At 34.7% G+C, this 16322-nt stretch overlaps 1 protein-coding gene across 8 annotated transcripts in view; it reads right to left on the bottom strand.

The window, feature by feature from the left end:
- Nucleotides 1-16322, bottom strand: part of DACH1 (dachshund family transcription factor 1) — a 357658-nt gene that overhangs the window by 43870 nt on the left and 297466 nt on the right. For all 8 annotated transcript variants that reach the window (XM_051780460.1, XM_051780457.1, XM_051780458.1 and 5 more), the window contains 2 exons: nucleotides 7447-7598; nucleotides 2205-2352 (listed from right to left, as the gene is read on the bottom strand). In XM_051780460.1, coding sequence (XP_051636420.1) covers nucleotides 2205-2352; nucleotides 7447-7598 — 300 coding nt within the window. The remainder of the gene's footprint in view (nucleotides 1-2204; nucleotides 2353-7446; nucleotides 7599-16322) is intronic.

Genomic DNA, 16322 nt, shown 5'->3' with positions numbered 1-16322 from the left:
AGGAATCACTAATTGGAATATATACAAAGAAGGAAGGAAACAGTACAGTAAATACGCAGCTCTATAGAATATACAGTAGCAGCAGTGAATTTAATGTTCCAAAAAAAAGGCAAAAATATTCAGATGCAGCTACTAAAGAAAATGATATTTGACTTGTGTTAACATGATGAGCAAAAGATAGATAGATGTTGCCTAATGCTGCAGATCCCATTCAGCTAAGGAGTTTTGACCTGTATGTGAAACAGTGGTTTGTGTTTCTGTGCTGTAGCTTTTAAGTGTATTTCAGTATTTTCATATGGTATATCTTTACTTCAGGGATATGGTACACTTCTCCCATCTTGTTCATGCTTAAGACATGTGAAATTTTCTTTAAGATAAACTTGTTATCTAGAAAACTAAAAATAGGTAAAGGCTCCTATGCATTTTTCTACCTTTAATTGAGGAATAAATTCTCACAATAATTACAATCTGGCCTTATTTTTTTCACTCTTACATCAATTTGTTCCTTTCAAAGAATAATCCATCACTTTTCTTTCTTTAGAACAGAAGTATCTACTGGTAGAGATAGTTATCCTCATTATAATTGCTTTGCTGTATATCACCAATAACTGTTCAAATCTATTCCTCTTTGGTCTGACTCTTCCCGGTGCAACATCATCATTAGAGGGATACATATCCAAAAGCAGGTAATGCATCATGCTGAAAATAATATTGTCAATTATTTCAGTACCCTGAACAAAATAAGGGACTATCCCATACTCTTTTCTGACAACTCTGAGTGAAATTCATTTTGCTTAATTTTAGCTGATCAAAACATATGTGTCTAGTATAGTCGAGTCAATGATATTCCCTCGGGAGTTAAAGGGAAGAGAAACAAGTCTTCACAGTGCAATTGATGACCTATATGAGAACAGGATATACAAATCTCTTTCTTTATTGACCAGAAAGGGAACTTCTATTCATGTAAATAGAAGTTTTTAGATGGTAAAACTCGAGTAAGGTCAGATGGTTCCCCCACAACCTTTTGTACTGTGCATATGATTGCGTAACTCTAAAAAAGAATATATATTTGAGCAGTTGTGAGAAAGATTCAAAGAATAAACAAGCTCTTTTACCAAACTACTTCAGAAGTGTAAGTAGTACAATTGTACTGAGCAGAATGGACCAGCTGTGCACAAAGGGATGATGCACTGCACAGCTGTAATAATTGTTAATAGTTATTGTCTTAAAAATGTATTCTCAAAAGTTAAAAAAGGATAATTAATGATGTGATAGTCCTACCTTTGAATGGGTCAAGGTAGTAAACAGGATTACATTTTGTACTTACTGCTAGCGTGTTAGTTAAAGGTATAATGACATTGGTTGTGAAACCAATTGTTCTTAGGATTCTCTATTTAGGTGGTTCCCAGAAAATTAAACTGAATAAGAAGAGAGTTGTAACTCTAGCCCTGCAAAAATACACATCTGACTTGCTATGGTCTGAGTTAAACAGCGAGTCCCTGAGGTTAGCTGTCCCTTGAAAGTAATTAGACACTATTAAAGGGTGAGGCATACACAGACAGAAAAATGGATGCACAAAGAAAGATGGGAACATGCTCATAATCCAAACAGTTAATGCAAATCACTGTAAATAGTCTTGCCTTTACTATCAATGAAATTATTTAAAAATCTTTAACATGTATATGCTTTACAGTGTTAATGTTAGAAATGCTACTAATGGTCCTGCTTTATCAAGAACCTTAACTGTTCCTTCTACAAATATGCATTTTATCTACTATGCACTATAAAGGGCTTATATATTACTATCATCTTCATATTTATTACTTATGCCTAAATATGCAATATAAGAACACAGACGAGAGTTCCTAAAAACTTGCAGATTCTTAAATTGCATTAAGAAGCTATCCCTTATCATAATGATCACAACCTGTAAAATTCTGTAACAGCACCTATGGTATTTATAATCGCTTTTTTATTATTGATGTAACAAGCAATATTCAAGAAAAACATTGAGCAAAAGAAGGTCCTTGCTCCAAGTCTCATGAAGATCCTACAGAAAATCAGGCAGGTTATAAAACTTCTTGCATTGCAGTCAGCTGAGACACAACATGATGTAAGGGGGTAGTGTTTTGATCAAACACAAGTGTTTGATAAAAAATTATTTTTCCTAAGGAAATAAATAGCAAACTGCTTAATTAAAATACCTCTGTTCTTCTGCTCCACAGCCAACTGTTTTTCAAGTGTTTCCCTCAGTTCTCGTTCCCTGAAGAGCTCCATCTTCAGCTCTGTCTTTTCCAGTTGGACCTGTTTCTCTTGAGCTCTGGCATTGTCTATAGCAACCTTTAGTAGACCCTGTTCAAAGATAAAGTTGGATAACGTTTGAAACAATGTTAGAACAGCTGACATAATAACTAGCTACTGTTTTTTTCCCCTGATAGTCATATGAGATTCCAGAAATAAAATTATTATGTCACAGGATCAAAGCATCCCAATTATCAACAGTAATTTTTAACTGGAATTAATTTTAACAGATGGACAAAAATCTGTAAAAAGCCACAAGTCAAGTCTTCCCAGAAAATGCAAACTCACATTTGACTATGATATAATTAATGTGAAAACGTAGAGGGATAGGTCTATTCCTTTCAAGAAAATTGAAAAAGAATTGGCAGTCTCACAATCACATCATACACAGAATTTAATCTCTAGTCCAACTCAAGTCAATGAAAATTAGCAAAGGGAGAAAGGCTCTTTTAAAGTCTTGCCATTTTGCTCCTCATAATTGTTAATTATTATTATTTTCAAATATTTTCATATTTCATAGAGTTTCCAAGAACGATAGGTACATTGGGATGCTAAGCAAAGGAGAGTCACAGAGCATGAAAATATCTCTGTTTAAAAAGTCCATTACCTGATCTTGGATAATTATCTCACAGCAGAGAATGAAACACAATCATCTCTCAATTTCTTGACCTGAGAAAAATTCTGCCTTTTTTCCTGTTTTTATTGTATCAGGAAATAATAATTCAGACTATTCTAAAGTTCTCTTGTGAATTTCAACTTCACACTCCCTTCTTCTTTTGCAAGGAAGTAGGATGATCCTGGCAGAGCTAACAGTGTAACAATAACAATAATAACAATAATAATAACTACATAGTTAGGACACTGAGATAGGGCATGGAAATGGAAGGAGAAATGGAATTGAAATAAATGAACATGGAAACGTCCTTTTAGATTTTCAAGAAGCCTGGCCACCAGGCTCTTAGGTCTACACATGAATCTCTCCTATTGAAGCTATCATAATAGAGCAGATAATTAAGCATGGATATGCATATATGAACCTCCAAGGATACAAAAATAACTCTCCTTTATCCTAGGCAAGACTCTTGATAACTTAACCATAGAGATAATTTGACCCAACAGAGATTTAATTACTGATATAAAGCAAAACAATGCCAACAAGAGAGACTGGAGAGTACTCCCCAATGGCTCTGCTAGGGAAGCATTAAGCTAACAGATACAAGGTTCACACTCAAGACCTGTAGTGCTACAGATATGAAACCATGACCCCCCACTCCAAAATAAGCTTCCTCACCCCTCAGGCACACTTCCTAAATTGGATTCTGGGCTGCATGTTTTTTTACTTTTTTTTTTTTTAATATATCTCCAAAAAAAGGATTGGAAAAAGAAGTCATACTTGAGAAATAGAAAAAGTATTTTTCATGAGTGTTAGTCTGCATTTTTATCCCTCTAGTCTTCCCAGTATCAATGACTACTTTAAAATTTGTGTCCTTCAAACTCCTCTTTCAGTTCTGTTTTCAGAGCCTGTTATTTTCAGTATTCCTCATCCTCCTTCTTAACTAAATTGATGCCTCAGGTGTTGTCTTATTCAGAGCTTAATGCTTTGCAGCTCTATTACACTTGAATCTAATAAAGTCCACAGAAGCTAAAAGATCTCAACACCTTCTGATTGCAAGGCACAGATGGTCACCAAAATGATATATGCTACATAAGTATAGAACCATGTCTGGAAATATGGTAACAATGGTAACACAATAGGTGTTCTTACAAATATATTTAAAGTTTTAATAGTTTTCTTTCAAAGATCCAACTGCTATTCTAAAATGGCTAAATAACAAAGGTATTTTGTGTTGAACGTTAAACCTGAATTACTACTAAAGTAAAAAAGAAAGCTAAATATAATGCTCTACATACATATGCAAAGCAAAATACAATCTATAATATTTTAAAGCCTTTACAATCTATTTTGTAGAAGTTAATTTGAATTCTGTTCCTTTCCCCTGCCATATTCTTCTACATTGATGCATTTGAAATACTAAGAAATTGAAGCAGAAGTTGTTTATCAATACCTGCTTCTGGTTTATGCTCTAGAATGTTTTAATCTCCTCCTATTAATCACTTACTGGAACATGTGATTCATCCAAATCATTAATAAACCAGATCAAGTAAAATTACATGAAAGGTATTTGTTGATGAAAAGTGTATTGCCTAGTAAGTTTAAAGCTGCAAACATCCTCCCCCCAAATTCTTACAATCCATCGTGTTTAACAATAAAATCAAGCTCCTCAAGCAACTGCCATCTTTACTCAATTCCACTACATTCATGTATATGTTTCTTCTTCATCAGGAACAAACAATTAGTAACAAATGAAAGAGATCATTACATCAAGTGCCCTTTTAGATAACCCCAATTAAAACTTTAGTTTAGCTGTATTTTAATTCTAAGATACCAAATTCTAATTTTCTGCTCTGATTGCTCTTGTTGACTTATCTTTGAAAGATGTACTCTCAGTGCAAAGCGTAGAGATTATTTAGCAAGATGCCAATGTTGGCATCGCTTAATGTGTTGATTGGTTGTATTATCAGTAGCAGTTTAAAATAAATTACTATTAAACTATTATTGTCCTTGGCTGACAAAACACAATATTTTGGTGTTCTTTAAATATGAAACAATCATTATGAATAAACATGGAGAAGAACACTAGAGTGTAACACTGATGTGTGTAATTTTATATTAAGAATTGCTGCAAAGTACGAAGCTGCTAAAAGCATATTACATTTTCTATTGAATTTCTGCACCACACTTCCTCTCCCAGCCTTTCCTTTTTTTATACTTGCTAACATAGCTAATGGTAATACATTACCTATTGCTGGTGATTATGTCTGAAAAATATTAGCTTTTTGGAGTCAAGATCCACTAGGGACTACTTATAAGCTACACAAAATTAAGTTTCATTTTTAGAAGTTAAATCAGTGCACATCAGTAGGTATGCAATGTGAAAAAAAATCTGCACTAGAGCCAAACTGATGCATATCAAAAGTGCTGTTGCTGCCAATGACAGCTCTAATGCAAAAATACTGAAACATTCAGTATCTCCCTTTATTCAATGCAGAAGGGGCTGAGAAAAACTAAAAGGTGCAGCTAAAAAATTATCAGTGCCCCTTGGAACAGGAATAGCAATTTCAGAGTTGCATGAAACTCTATTAATTATTCCACTGGATCATCTGGAAAAGATTACACAAAATACAGTATGTCCAACTTGTATGTGCTATGGCTAATCCTCTAACCTGACATTAAATCAATATGCTGCCAATGACAATGGGAAATGCAGTGCAACACAGGACATTAGCAAAACTGAAATATTTCCCTTTAGGGAAGGTCAGATGTTATGGAGGCTGGATAATGATAATTGTAGCGAACACGCTCAGGTTCCAGATTTGGTTTTAACACAGAATGACTCTATCTGGAGCCAGGCTTTAAGCACAGCATGTCATTCTTCTCCTCAGTGTCACTCTTGACAATTTTTATTTAATGTAATGCCAAAAATAGACATTTTTCCCCCCTGGAGATTCATAAGTCATTCTGATTTGGTTTGTTTACTTTACTGTACTTGTTTTAGTAATTTCCACTGATAAATTCTTTAAAAATGTCCCAAATATAAAGCTGATTTATGACTTTCTTCCCATTCTTTCATGTATCCAAAAAAATCATCATGTTAAGGCAGTCTAATGATCCTATAGAGATTAAATATATATCAAACCTCAGTCTTAAAACCAGTATTACCTATCATTATTTTTAAACTATGCAAATAATGTGTTGCCTACTTTGAAAGGGGTGAAGGGGAAGGTATATTGAAGCTCCTTCTCTTTCTCACTGCATCTAGGTGTATGTTCCACCTAACTGAATTTTGTCAGCTACAGATTTATATGTGAGATCACAATGACCTTACTAATGAGTCTGACAGTGTATCCAGAAGATCATATCTTGTTTCCAACAAGTGCCCACATTGAGTGAAAAAAGAAAACTAGAAGAACAAGGCATGCACACAGTGAAGCTTTCCTAGTCACACCTCCTGGCTTCCAGAGGGTTGTAGCTCAGAGGCTTCCCATTGCAACATTAACTATTCATGGTAAAACCACTTTCAAATACTATTGCTTCTCTTTTAACCAGGAAAATATATATAATTTGTATGCTCTCATCATTAAAACAAACTATAGAGTGAAAGGCTTTGCAAAAAATATAAATATATACTTTTTTTAATTAACTCCACAGGTTAATTTTTGAATATCCGCTATTTGTAACTGACTAGCGTGAGAGACTGAAATGGTTTGTGGCTTAAACCATCAGCAGGATACTTTGCTAAGAATGGGCAGAGTGGTTGCCCGGGTGCTGAGAGCATGCACACCCAATACCTCAGGCTACAAGCTGGGTGTTAAACAAGATGAGGAAATATGCAAACCCTGTGAAGCAGGACAAAAAAATTTTCTTCATTCTGATATGAAACACCAACAACTTGGCTTTAAGCTACATACCAGTGTATAATTCAAATAATATTTGAATCCGGTTCTACTGTACATAAAACAGACATTGTGACTACCAAATAGGAAATCTGTATAAAATTTGGTAATACTCTTTGAAGTCTATTCTTTGAAGACAGTACTGTAAGTGAAATGAGCTTATTTATAAAAGAAGTGCTTTTTGTAAATGCTTTTATGGGAGACACATTTCAAATAGCTTTACATATCATTTCCACCTTGGCACTCCAGCAATTTAAAATAACTATTTATTAAAGAATTGTTTCTCTGTTTAGTAAATGAGATAAAGTTAAACAGTAAGATACATTTCATTAGCCTGTAATAAAAAGAACATTGAAGACAAATGTTGTTAAACATATCAATGTAATTTACAATGAATTTTCTGCTGTGGTTTAATATACAATCTGTATTTTTATGTGCTGTATCTGACAGCTTCTAAATTCATTTGTTTGCCGTTGTTCCTTTAAAACCTAAATTACTAGAAAGTTTCAGTAAATGAGTTGATCCAAATAATCTTATGAACTGATTAAGCTAGAATTGGTTTTATTAATTCAGACAAATCTGCAACTGGCTCCTCTCCATCCCTTTAAGCTGATCTACAAAAAGGCCTACCTGGATGTTAGTCAGAAGGGTCTCTATGGAGGACAATCCATCAGGGAATAAAAAAGGAGATGGAAAACCCGGAGGTAGTGGTTGCCCATGCCCAGTTAGAGAAAGTTTGTCAAGGCTGTCTCTTGCGGTTGGTGTGGAGAGCGGGGTCTCATCTGTATGTGATTGAAACAAAAATATAGAACAAGTTACGCTTGTCTGTTTTTATTAGACCTCAGTAATGGCTTCCCTAGTGGTTTCCAGAACATTTATTGCAAATTGGTTCCTGCTATCAGGAGAAAATGCTTTCTGCTGAATTTTCTTTAATGAAAAAGCTGTGGAGATACAACAAGATAACATTAATGAGTAACTTTATAAGCCTTTTAAATGCAGTCTCTAATGAGACTGAGTTTACAGTGCCATAGAATCTTTTTAAAACAAATATTATCTCACATATACTTGTGATAATATATTCAGGCTGACTTTATGGGCACCTTCCCAATTATCTCATTTTAGTTTGTGTTCTATTTGGATTGACAATAGAAGATTTTCTAGCGTGACATATATTTTGTATATGAGAAGTCTTTGAATACGAGGCTTCCCATACAATTAACCCTTCCCACTCTTAATGGTTTCACTTACAGCTCAGAAGACTTTGCAACACCAAGAAAAACTGCAGTTCCCCAATACATTTTTCATTAAGAAAGTACACCTGATTCCCACAATTAAAACATGTCTGAACAACACATGAAATTAACAGTGTGGTAACAATCACTGGCCTAATTTTTTTAAGCACAGACATCTTCTAATAATTAGTGCTAAACTCCTTAGTAGGATTTTTGTCACAATCAGATCTGATCAGTTCTGACATCACAACAGAAAAAACCTCCCACAGTTTGAAGACTTCTAAGATTAAAGTTTCACAGATAATCTGTGAATGGATTAAGAAATGGAAAAAAAAAGACAGAAAAACCTCATGACTAATAGAAACTTCAATACCCTGGTTGGTGGGGTTTGGGGGGATTTTTTTGTTTTCTGTGGGGTTTTTTGTTTGGTTGGTTTGGGTTCTGAAATATTTTTAGACTACTGTTGATAGGATACAGAAATTTAGGTCAATTTCTTTGCACTAGATGTTAACCTGAATTCGTCAAAAGGAAAACTACCTATACATATATAGAGATACATATATGCATACATACCCTTCTTACCAAGGGCTCAGTCATTAACTGTCACATATTGACGTATCTCAGTACAATACAAGGACATCAGAATGTACTCGAGGTATTATGAAGATCTTTGCACAGCTATTTGACTACAAAGCACTTTGTCAGACTTGCTTTTTTCCATTTGAGCTTTGATCACGGTAAAGTATATATGTTTTGGGGAAGTTTATTTTCTTTTTATTTATTTATTTAATTATAGTTTCAATAGTAGTCGTATTTCCCTATTTATTCTACCTTGTACATTAGAATTGTATATGAAAGTTGATGCTAGTTGCCTAAAAAGAGCTTTCCCTTGGACTGAGTGCAGTATTTTCCTAAGTGGACATAGTCTAGGCCCACGAAAACTGAAATATTCAGTAACAAAGGGTTGATGACCTCAGGACAAGAAAACCATAACCTGAAGTCCCAGTTTATTCCAACAGTCCCCATCACCATTGCTCCAGAAGGAAGCAATCTCTATCAGCCACGCTCAGGTGCAGATTTCTTGCCCCATCTCTCATCAGTTCTGTCATGCTGGCCAGTATTTATAGTGCTGACGTAAAAGCCTCTCTCACTATGTCCTTCTAGAGAAATACCAAAACAGGAATTAGGATATCTGCTTCTGGGCTGGTCCCACTGAACTCTTTCTGTGGTCAGTGGGAAGAAGCAGACACTATCAGTTTAAGATTCAGAAATCTTCCGAACTCTCATAGGCATCTGCTGCAAGAAGAGGCAAATCTTTCTCTACAAGAGTCTTTTCACTGTAAGAGAGACCTAAGATGACTACCTCAGATGGAAAGATCTGCTTTTGGTGAGATCGCTCCTAACATGGATGCTGTTCTTCCTACTTCACCATGGCTCAGGTTGAGAGTAGTCTACACCAGGAGTAAGACCCTGTTCCATATCCCCCATTTGTCACAACTCATGCCAAAATGACTCTCATAAAGTCACCATTTAAAAGCTTTCCAAGGTAAGTTTACTGAAAGGAGCTGATGTTGACCAAGGAAAGCTTCATTCCATTCAGAATCATAAAGGATTTTTTCAGCTATATTTAAGTTTTCCAGTTATGTTGCAAAGTGCCTGGAAAAATACTGGCTCTAGATTACTGAACCATTTCCTATCTACCTTACTAAGATTCGAAGCAGGCTCTGAAAATGTACTTTGTGGATGTATCCGCTGTCCTTGTGCTACCCCACAGCAGCATGGATAGCTCTGTAGTAATTTTGTAGTAACATAGTAAAATTTAGCCAAATACGATTTTCTTCTTTCCAACTTTTAAAATATTATAGAAATATTCACCACTTCATTAGAAATAATAAATTAGGTATTCCTGGGTATTGAAAACTAGCTTAGTTCAACTTCTCAAATCCTATTCTAGTGTGAAAAATCATTACCAAATGTTTTTTCCAAACTGCTGTTAGAATTGTTAAGCTTTCATTAATCAAAAGAAGAAAGTCAAAACTTAAACAAAGCTGGGTAGATAATAGATTGATAAACACTACACAATATTATTGCATAGCTGAAATTTTTTTTCCTCTGCTGAAAATATGGCTTTCCCAAATGATTTCTACCCAAAATTAAAAAAAAAAAGGAGAGAAAATAAAAAATTGAAAAGCCTCTTCTGTGTTATATCACTAAGTTTTTTTGGCTAAAGATTTCTTTATTCTTTATATCAGTGGTTCCAGTGAAGGTATTGCTCTTTCATGGTATAGCAAGAAAGAGTCAAATCACTAGTATGCATAGTGAAGTCGATTCATATAAATGAGAAAGAAAACTGGAAATATGTCATTTTCCTCTAGGTTTGGCAGCAAAATGGACCAAGGACCTCTCATACTTTCTAAGACTACTTGGAATCTTACTGATATTTTAGGTCTTAAACGATCAAAATATTTTAATATTTTTATATATTAGATAAAACTGACCCACTTCAAAATTCCATAAGTATTAATTAATTAAAAAACTGCTCTTCCATGCAATTGTTGAGATATAGAAAGCTCCAACACAGGCCTTGTCATAGAATTTAAGCAAGGGATCAATTTTTTTTACTGTATTACTACTTTACAATTTATTTAATTCTAAGCTTGCTGTACTTTGTGCATGCTCAAAATGTTAAGTTTGCAAAGACTTTTTTAACAATGTGTGGTATGGTTTCGCAATTGGCAAAGTAAATCAAAAAGGGTTAGAATGATATGAATTCAAAATAACATCCAAACTCTTATGTTACAATAAATAACAGAAACAGATTTACACTGAAGAGTAAGACTAGAGAGATGAACTTACTGTGAACTTATTTTAATGAAAGGTCAACTCAGAAAATAAAGTCAGACTAATGTGACTTTGTTTTCTTGATGTCCCATGTGAAATAAACTTTGAGTGTGAGTATGTTTGAAACAGAGCAAATGTACATATTATACACAGGAAGCATGGATATTTGTGGATCTGAGATAAGAGATGATTGAGGGAATCTTGAAAAAATGCATATTAAAGAAAAACCACATTGTAAACACAGCCAATTAAAACATAACCACATATCTTAGTAGCAAAATAATATGACCTCTCGCCTTTAAAACTTTTAAAAATATTTCATTCCTGCACAAATCCTCTTTCCTCAATAGGATGAGATATTTTCGTTTCCATTAGCCTAACATCTTTTAAACTGCTGCAGAGAAACTACTAATGTTCCTCTTAACCTATTAGCAGAGCAATGCTGCAAAATGATGAGCCCTTGCTGGGAAACAGAGATTTGGCATTTTCAGCCTAAACACATCAAAGGAAGTGTTGGAAGACAAGTCAGGGCAAAAGGGGAAACAGGGTCAGCCTACAACTCCATTGTCAGAGTGGGGAGCACAACAATGAAGAGAAAGGGGGGAAAAAAGAAAGAACAAGGCAGAACAAAGAAGTGCTCAGGCCTGCCTTGGCTTGTGCTGGGAACTGAGATGTTATAAATTAACAAATAAACAAGGATAGGACAAGCTGTTACCCAAACCTCTACAGTGTCTGGGCAGAGATGAATATGTGTCCTGACATATGAACTAAATCACCATAATAGGCAAGTCTGAATGCAACACGTACCTTTAAAATATTTGTAAATGCTACAACCACTATATCCATTGTTCCTCAATTTCCAAAATTCACCTGGTTTTGTTCAAACCAGATTTTATCTGTAAACAGCACCTGGTTTGGGCCAAATGCAACAAACATATTTCACTGTGTTTGGTTTGTTGCCATTCTATTTTATTCTTTCACCAGATAACATGGAACCAGACATCCTGGAAGCTGTGACAGCTATTTAAACAATAATAGATGAATAGAGGCAGCTATTCTCTTGTCTTTATTCCTAAAAGCAAGTAGGATAAGTTCAGATCAGCCACCAATCAAACTGGAGAATATTGATATTGTCAGGATTTGAAAGTAAGTCATAATAGCTGACTCAAAAAAAACCAACAAAAAAACCAAAACCAAACCCTATACAGATTATTGCCATTCTGTAATCATTTAATGTTTTTTTTTTGTAATGCATCTTGATGCTTTTCTGTTCTCTGCAAAATATTTCACGTGAATTTGTTCCTAACACAGGCTCACTCTTACCATTTGAGTGATGAAAGAGGATTCTGTTTCCACTTTTTACTACCATAAATCTGGTGCATACATTTTTTTCTGCATTGTAGAAACAATCTATTCCATTTGGCTTAATATGATTTTGGCTTATGTTGTCAAACACTGTTCAGTACAAAGCTTTATATTTCACCTTTCTCAGAGATAGAAGTTTCAAGTCTGAGAAACTCTTCTACTTCAATTGAACTTTAAATGTGGATTTATATTAACACAAAAGAACAAGGGATCCCATGTCCTGAACTGAACTGATTACTAACTTCAGGCAAATTTTACATACATACATACATACATACATACATAGAATCCTCTTGCCCAATTCCCATATCATTTGGTTGCTTTATAGATTTGGTCATTCAAGATTCACCCTACCTTATCTTCATTGCAAGATAACTGTGAAGGACGTTATGGACTGTAAAAGGAATGTACTGAAACAAACTCTTACAAAAACTTTTTTTTTCAATCTACAACTTATTATCTTCTTTTCATAATAACAACAGTTCTCCAGGACACCCAAATACTCTGAAATTAAAACATTTGCAACTGTGGCAGCTGGATATCAAGGGGGAATATAAAATATTCAAGTAGAGTGACTCACTGATTGTTATTTCTGTAACACTTCAAAGAGGCTGGAGCTCTCACAGTTAATAATACCATTGCAAATGCTATCCACTGAGTTCTGTTTCTTGGCTTGGTATGTTTGCCTGAGGATTTTGGGAATAGTAACTCACCACTAATGAAATATGACTAAAAGATTAAAAGCCTACATGGAAAGGATCACAGCTACTGAGAATATGTTTCTTGGATGTGTACATTATGCGCAGTGGTTTTGTACCTGATGCAGTCGCTTATATTTGTGCAGGTAGGTCTCATGCATCTAACTATCAAGTATACCATTATGGGCCATTTTCATAAGTGGCATGGCTTTGAAATATGCACATCCTCACTTGATGTAAAGGATTACGCAGAAATAAATGGACATAAGAACTTCGTTTTATACGTCCATTTTGGAGGTAGGTTTAGAAGCAGGACTTGCCCACCAACAGTAAGACTCAGACTTATTGGCAATTCTATCAGATTTTAACTACTGAAAACACAATATTTTAACTCGATGTTTTTCCTTTTTGGAAAAGAGTTTAAATTAATAAATTTCCAGTATTCTTTAATCCTTTTAAAGAACATGCCATCTCTACAGATCATTCTTCACTACTGTATAGGATCACTGATCATACTGCAGTTGGAGTTGTCTTCATAATGCAAATTAGAGACAGATGGAGAATCACCTCTTGAACACAACATTGGGGACCTCTCTTTCTCCAAGGTTCAGCAATATCCCTTCTATGCTGATACCTTTTAAGCCAATTTATCTATAAGCACAGAGGGAAAAAAAAGGAATGTATTGCTGGCTGGAATAAGGACATGGAAGATTGGAAATGGAGATGACTTGACAAGGAGACAGACAGTTATCAGGAAGTGAGGAAACAGGAAAGCTGAAAAAATAGGGGAGAAGGACACTCAAGGTGGCCAAACACTTTGGAAAGGGATAATAGGATTGTGATTATGAGGTGAAGGAGGGGAGAAGAAAGAGTGCACAGGAGCAAGAAATTTACACTGACTCAGCAAGATATAGACAAAACAGTCAAACTGTTGTTTTTTAAGACAACATATTTTCTTGTCTTTAAAGATCACATATTTTAATTTTCTTAAGGAATTACTGGTATAACATCACTATAAATTAATGGAAAGAGTTGACAAAATATATCCAAAAAGCAAAAATGTATAATTAGTGGTGATGTTCCAGCTGTGAGGATTTCTTCAGGCTTTTTGGACTAGATCAAGTGCAGTGTATTCTTCATTTTACATGTCCCTAGGAGGGCCTCAGAGTCAATCAGTGCAACTTATCTAATTTTCTCTTTCAATAAAAGGATTATTTTAATAACCTTTATCTTATTTTGCAGCATATTACTGAATAGGACTGGGTCAAGCAGTATTGGTTGATTTATTTATTCTAAGGATTTCACAATATTTCAGAATAAATTATCATTCCTATTTTTAACCAAAGGTATTTTACCATACAAGGGAACGTTAAAATGCCCATGGCATTTCTATTCTATGTACTTTGGCATCATAACACATAATGTGCAAAACAAAATTATACGGTTTCTCTATCCCCATAATAAAAAGTATCCTGTTTACTCACAGAATTTTTCACACAATTTTTTTAAGTGCATTGAATGATAAGGAAAAGAAGAAATGGGATAGTCAGAGAATGATTCTCTCTATATCTAAAAATCATAGAACACATATATCTTGAACACCCAACAATAAATTACATTCATTAACTCTGAAGAAATTAAGAAATTAACTCTAAATTCCTGAAGAAGAAATGATGGTTAAAAAGGTATGCTAAATATTTTTATTTCATTTTTAACAATGTATTAGTATAAAAACAAGGCACTTTATAATATCATAACCTGCAGTTCTTAATTATAAGAACGATACCCATTATTTCTTTTTTAGAGATCCTTAAATGCCACTGGCAGGAACTGGATGCAGAGTAAGGCTATCTATGTTTTGGATGCTGGAAAAAATATAAATGTATTTTACTGGTTCATGTCAAACATCCCAATTAGTACTCTGCTAACTCCACTACAGACAGGCAACACTGAGTGCTAAAAATAATGTTTCTTCGCTTCGTAGCAATTCTATGAGAACTGCTTACATGCATATGTGTATGTGGAGGGTTGTGCAAATACACCTCCCTATAGGTTCACTAGTCATTCTCAGCTTCTTGTACAGTCATGTTGAGTCAGGGTGTTCATGATCATCTATGCAGTAAAGGGATATCTGGTTAGGAAATCAAAACCCACCCTTCGTGATACTTGCTATTGAATCTCCTTTACTGCATTGGCTCAGAAGCTGGGTCCCTCACGTAGGTAGCCTGATCATACATCCACCTTTCCTAAATGTATGCAGAACCAAATGATCAAGCCAAGTATTTTCAGTTAAGGCTAAATTCCTGAGTAAAATCAAACTTCGAATCAGGGAGTGGACTTCAAGACTGCATAATGATTCTATTGTACACTAAATCTCCCATTTTCAAAACTATGAACACGAATATGCACATCTCAACTGATAAAAGCACTGTACAAGGCAATACATCCACAGTATGCATATTTATTTTGTGCTGCCTATTCCTCCCTCTAACTGTCTCCCTATGGGTACTGCAAAATGCAGAGAAAAAACAATACATAATGGAAAAATTGCATTTTGCCAGATTTTATTGGATCATTTCAATGGCCACATGATTTGCATTAAAAATCCTCTAGACATGTTTCATGAAAGGTGAAAAACATCTATTATTTGGGGATTTAAGATGATGTAAAAATAAGAAATATCAACAATATTAGCACTTTTGGCATTGTCCTCTAAAATAACAGCACTTCTCTTTTGTAAGCATAACAGTAATAAGAAGGGAGTTCTTGATAAGAGCACAGCTGGTAACTTGTAATTCTCTGAAGATGAAGGTTTTATGTTAATACCTTGAACTGCATTGTATTCACACTGTTTTTCCTAGTCTGTGTTCAGTTAATAATTCTAGTATTCATTCTCTTCAGGAAAAATAAAAAAAAGTCAATGTGTTCAATAAGTCCATATCTAGCTGTGTTGCAGCTATGGGGGACTAAGTATTAATGCTCCTTCTACCTGGTCACATGGCCCATGTTCCTGGTAATCTGCTGACAGCATGAATCAGATGCCTAAACAGAAAATGAATATATGGTAATGTGTCTGAGCAACAGTCATCAGCTGTCATTCATTCAGCAACCCATAACCTGTTCCATACCCTCATCCCCCCAGTGCTGGCAAGCAGATGAGGTTAACCAGGCATGCTTGGCATCTGGTGTAAAGTGGTGGCACAGAAGTCAACAGTACTGCATTTCACAAATAAATATGTCAGAGAAGTTCAACAGAGAAGACAAAAGAGGTTTAAACACTTTGAATTTATGGTAGCTTACAATGGTCATCTGTCCCAATAGAAAAATATTTATTTGGTCAGAATATGTAAAACTGGATCTATTTATTAAT

The sequence above is a fragment of the Manacus candei genome, unplaced genomic scaffold (genome assembly GCF_025592945.1).
Source record: "Manacus candei isolate 608988 ecotype Guabito, Panama unplaced genomic scaffold, ASM2559294v1 h1tg000014l, whole genome shotgun sequence".
NCBI classification, from domain to species: Eukaryota; Metazoa; Chordata; class Aves; order Passeriformes; family Pipridae; genus Manacus; species Manacus candei.
Note: the sequence above shows the minus strand (reverse complement) of the source record. Positions and strands in the feature narration are given on the sequence as shown.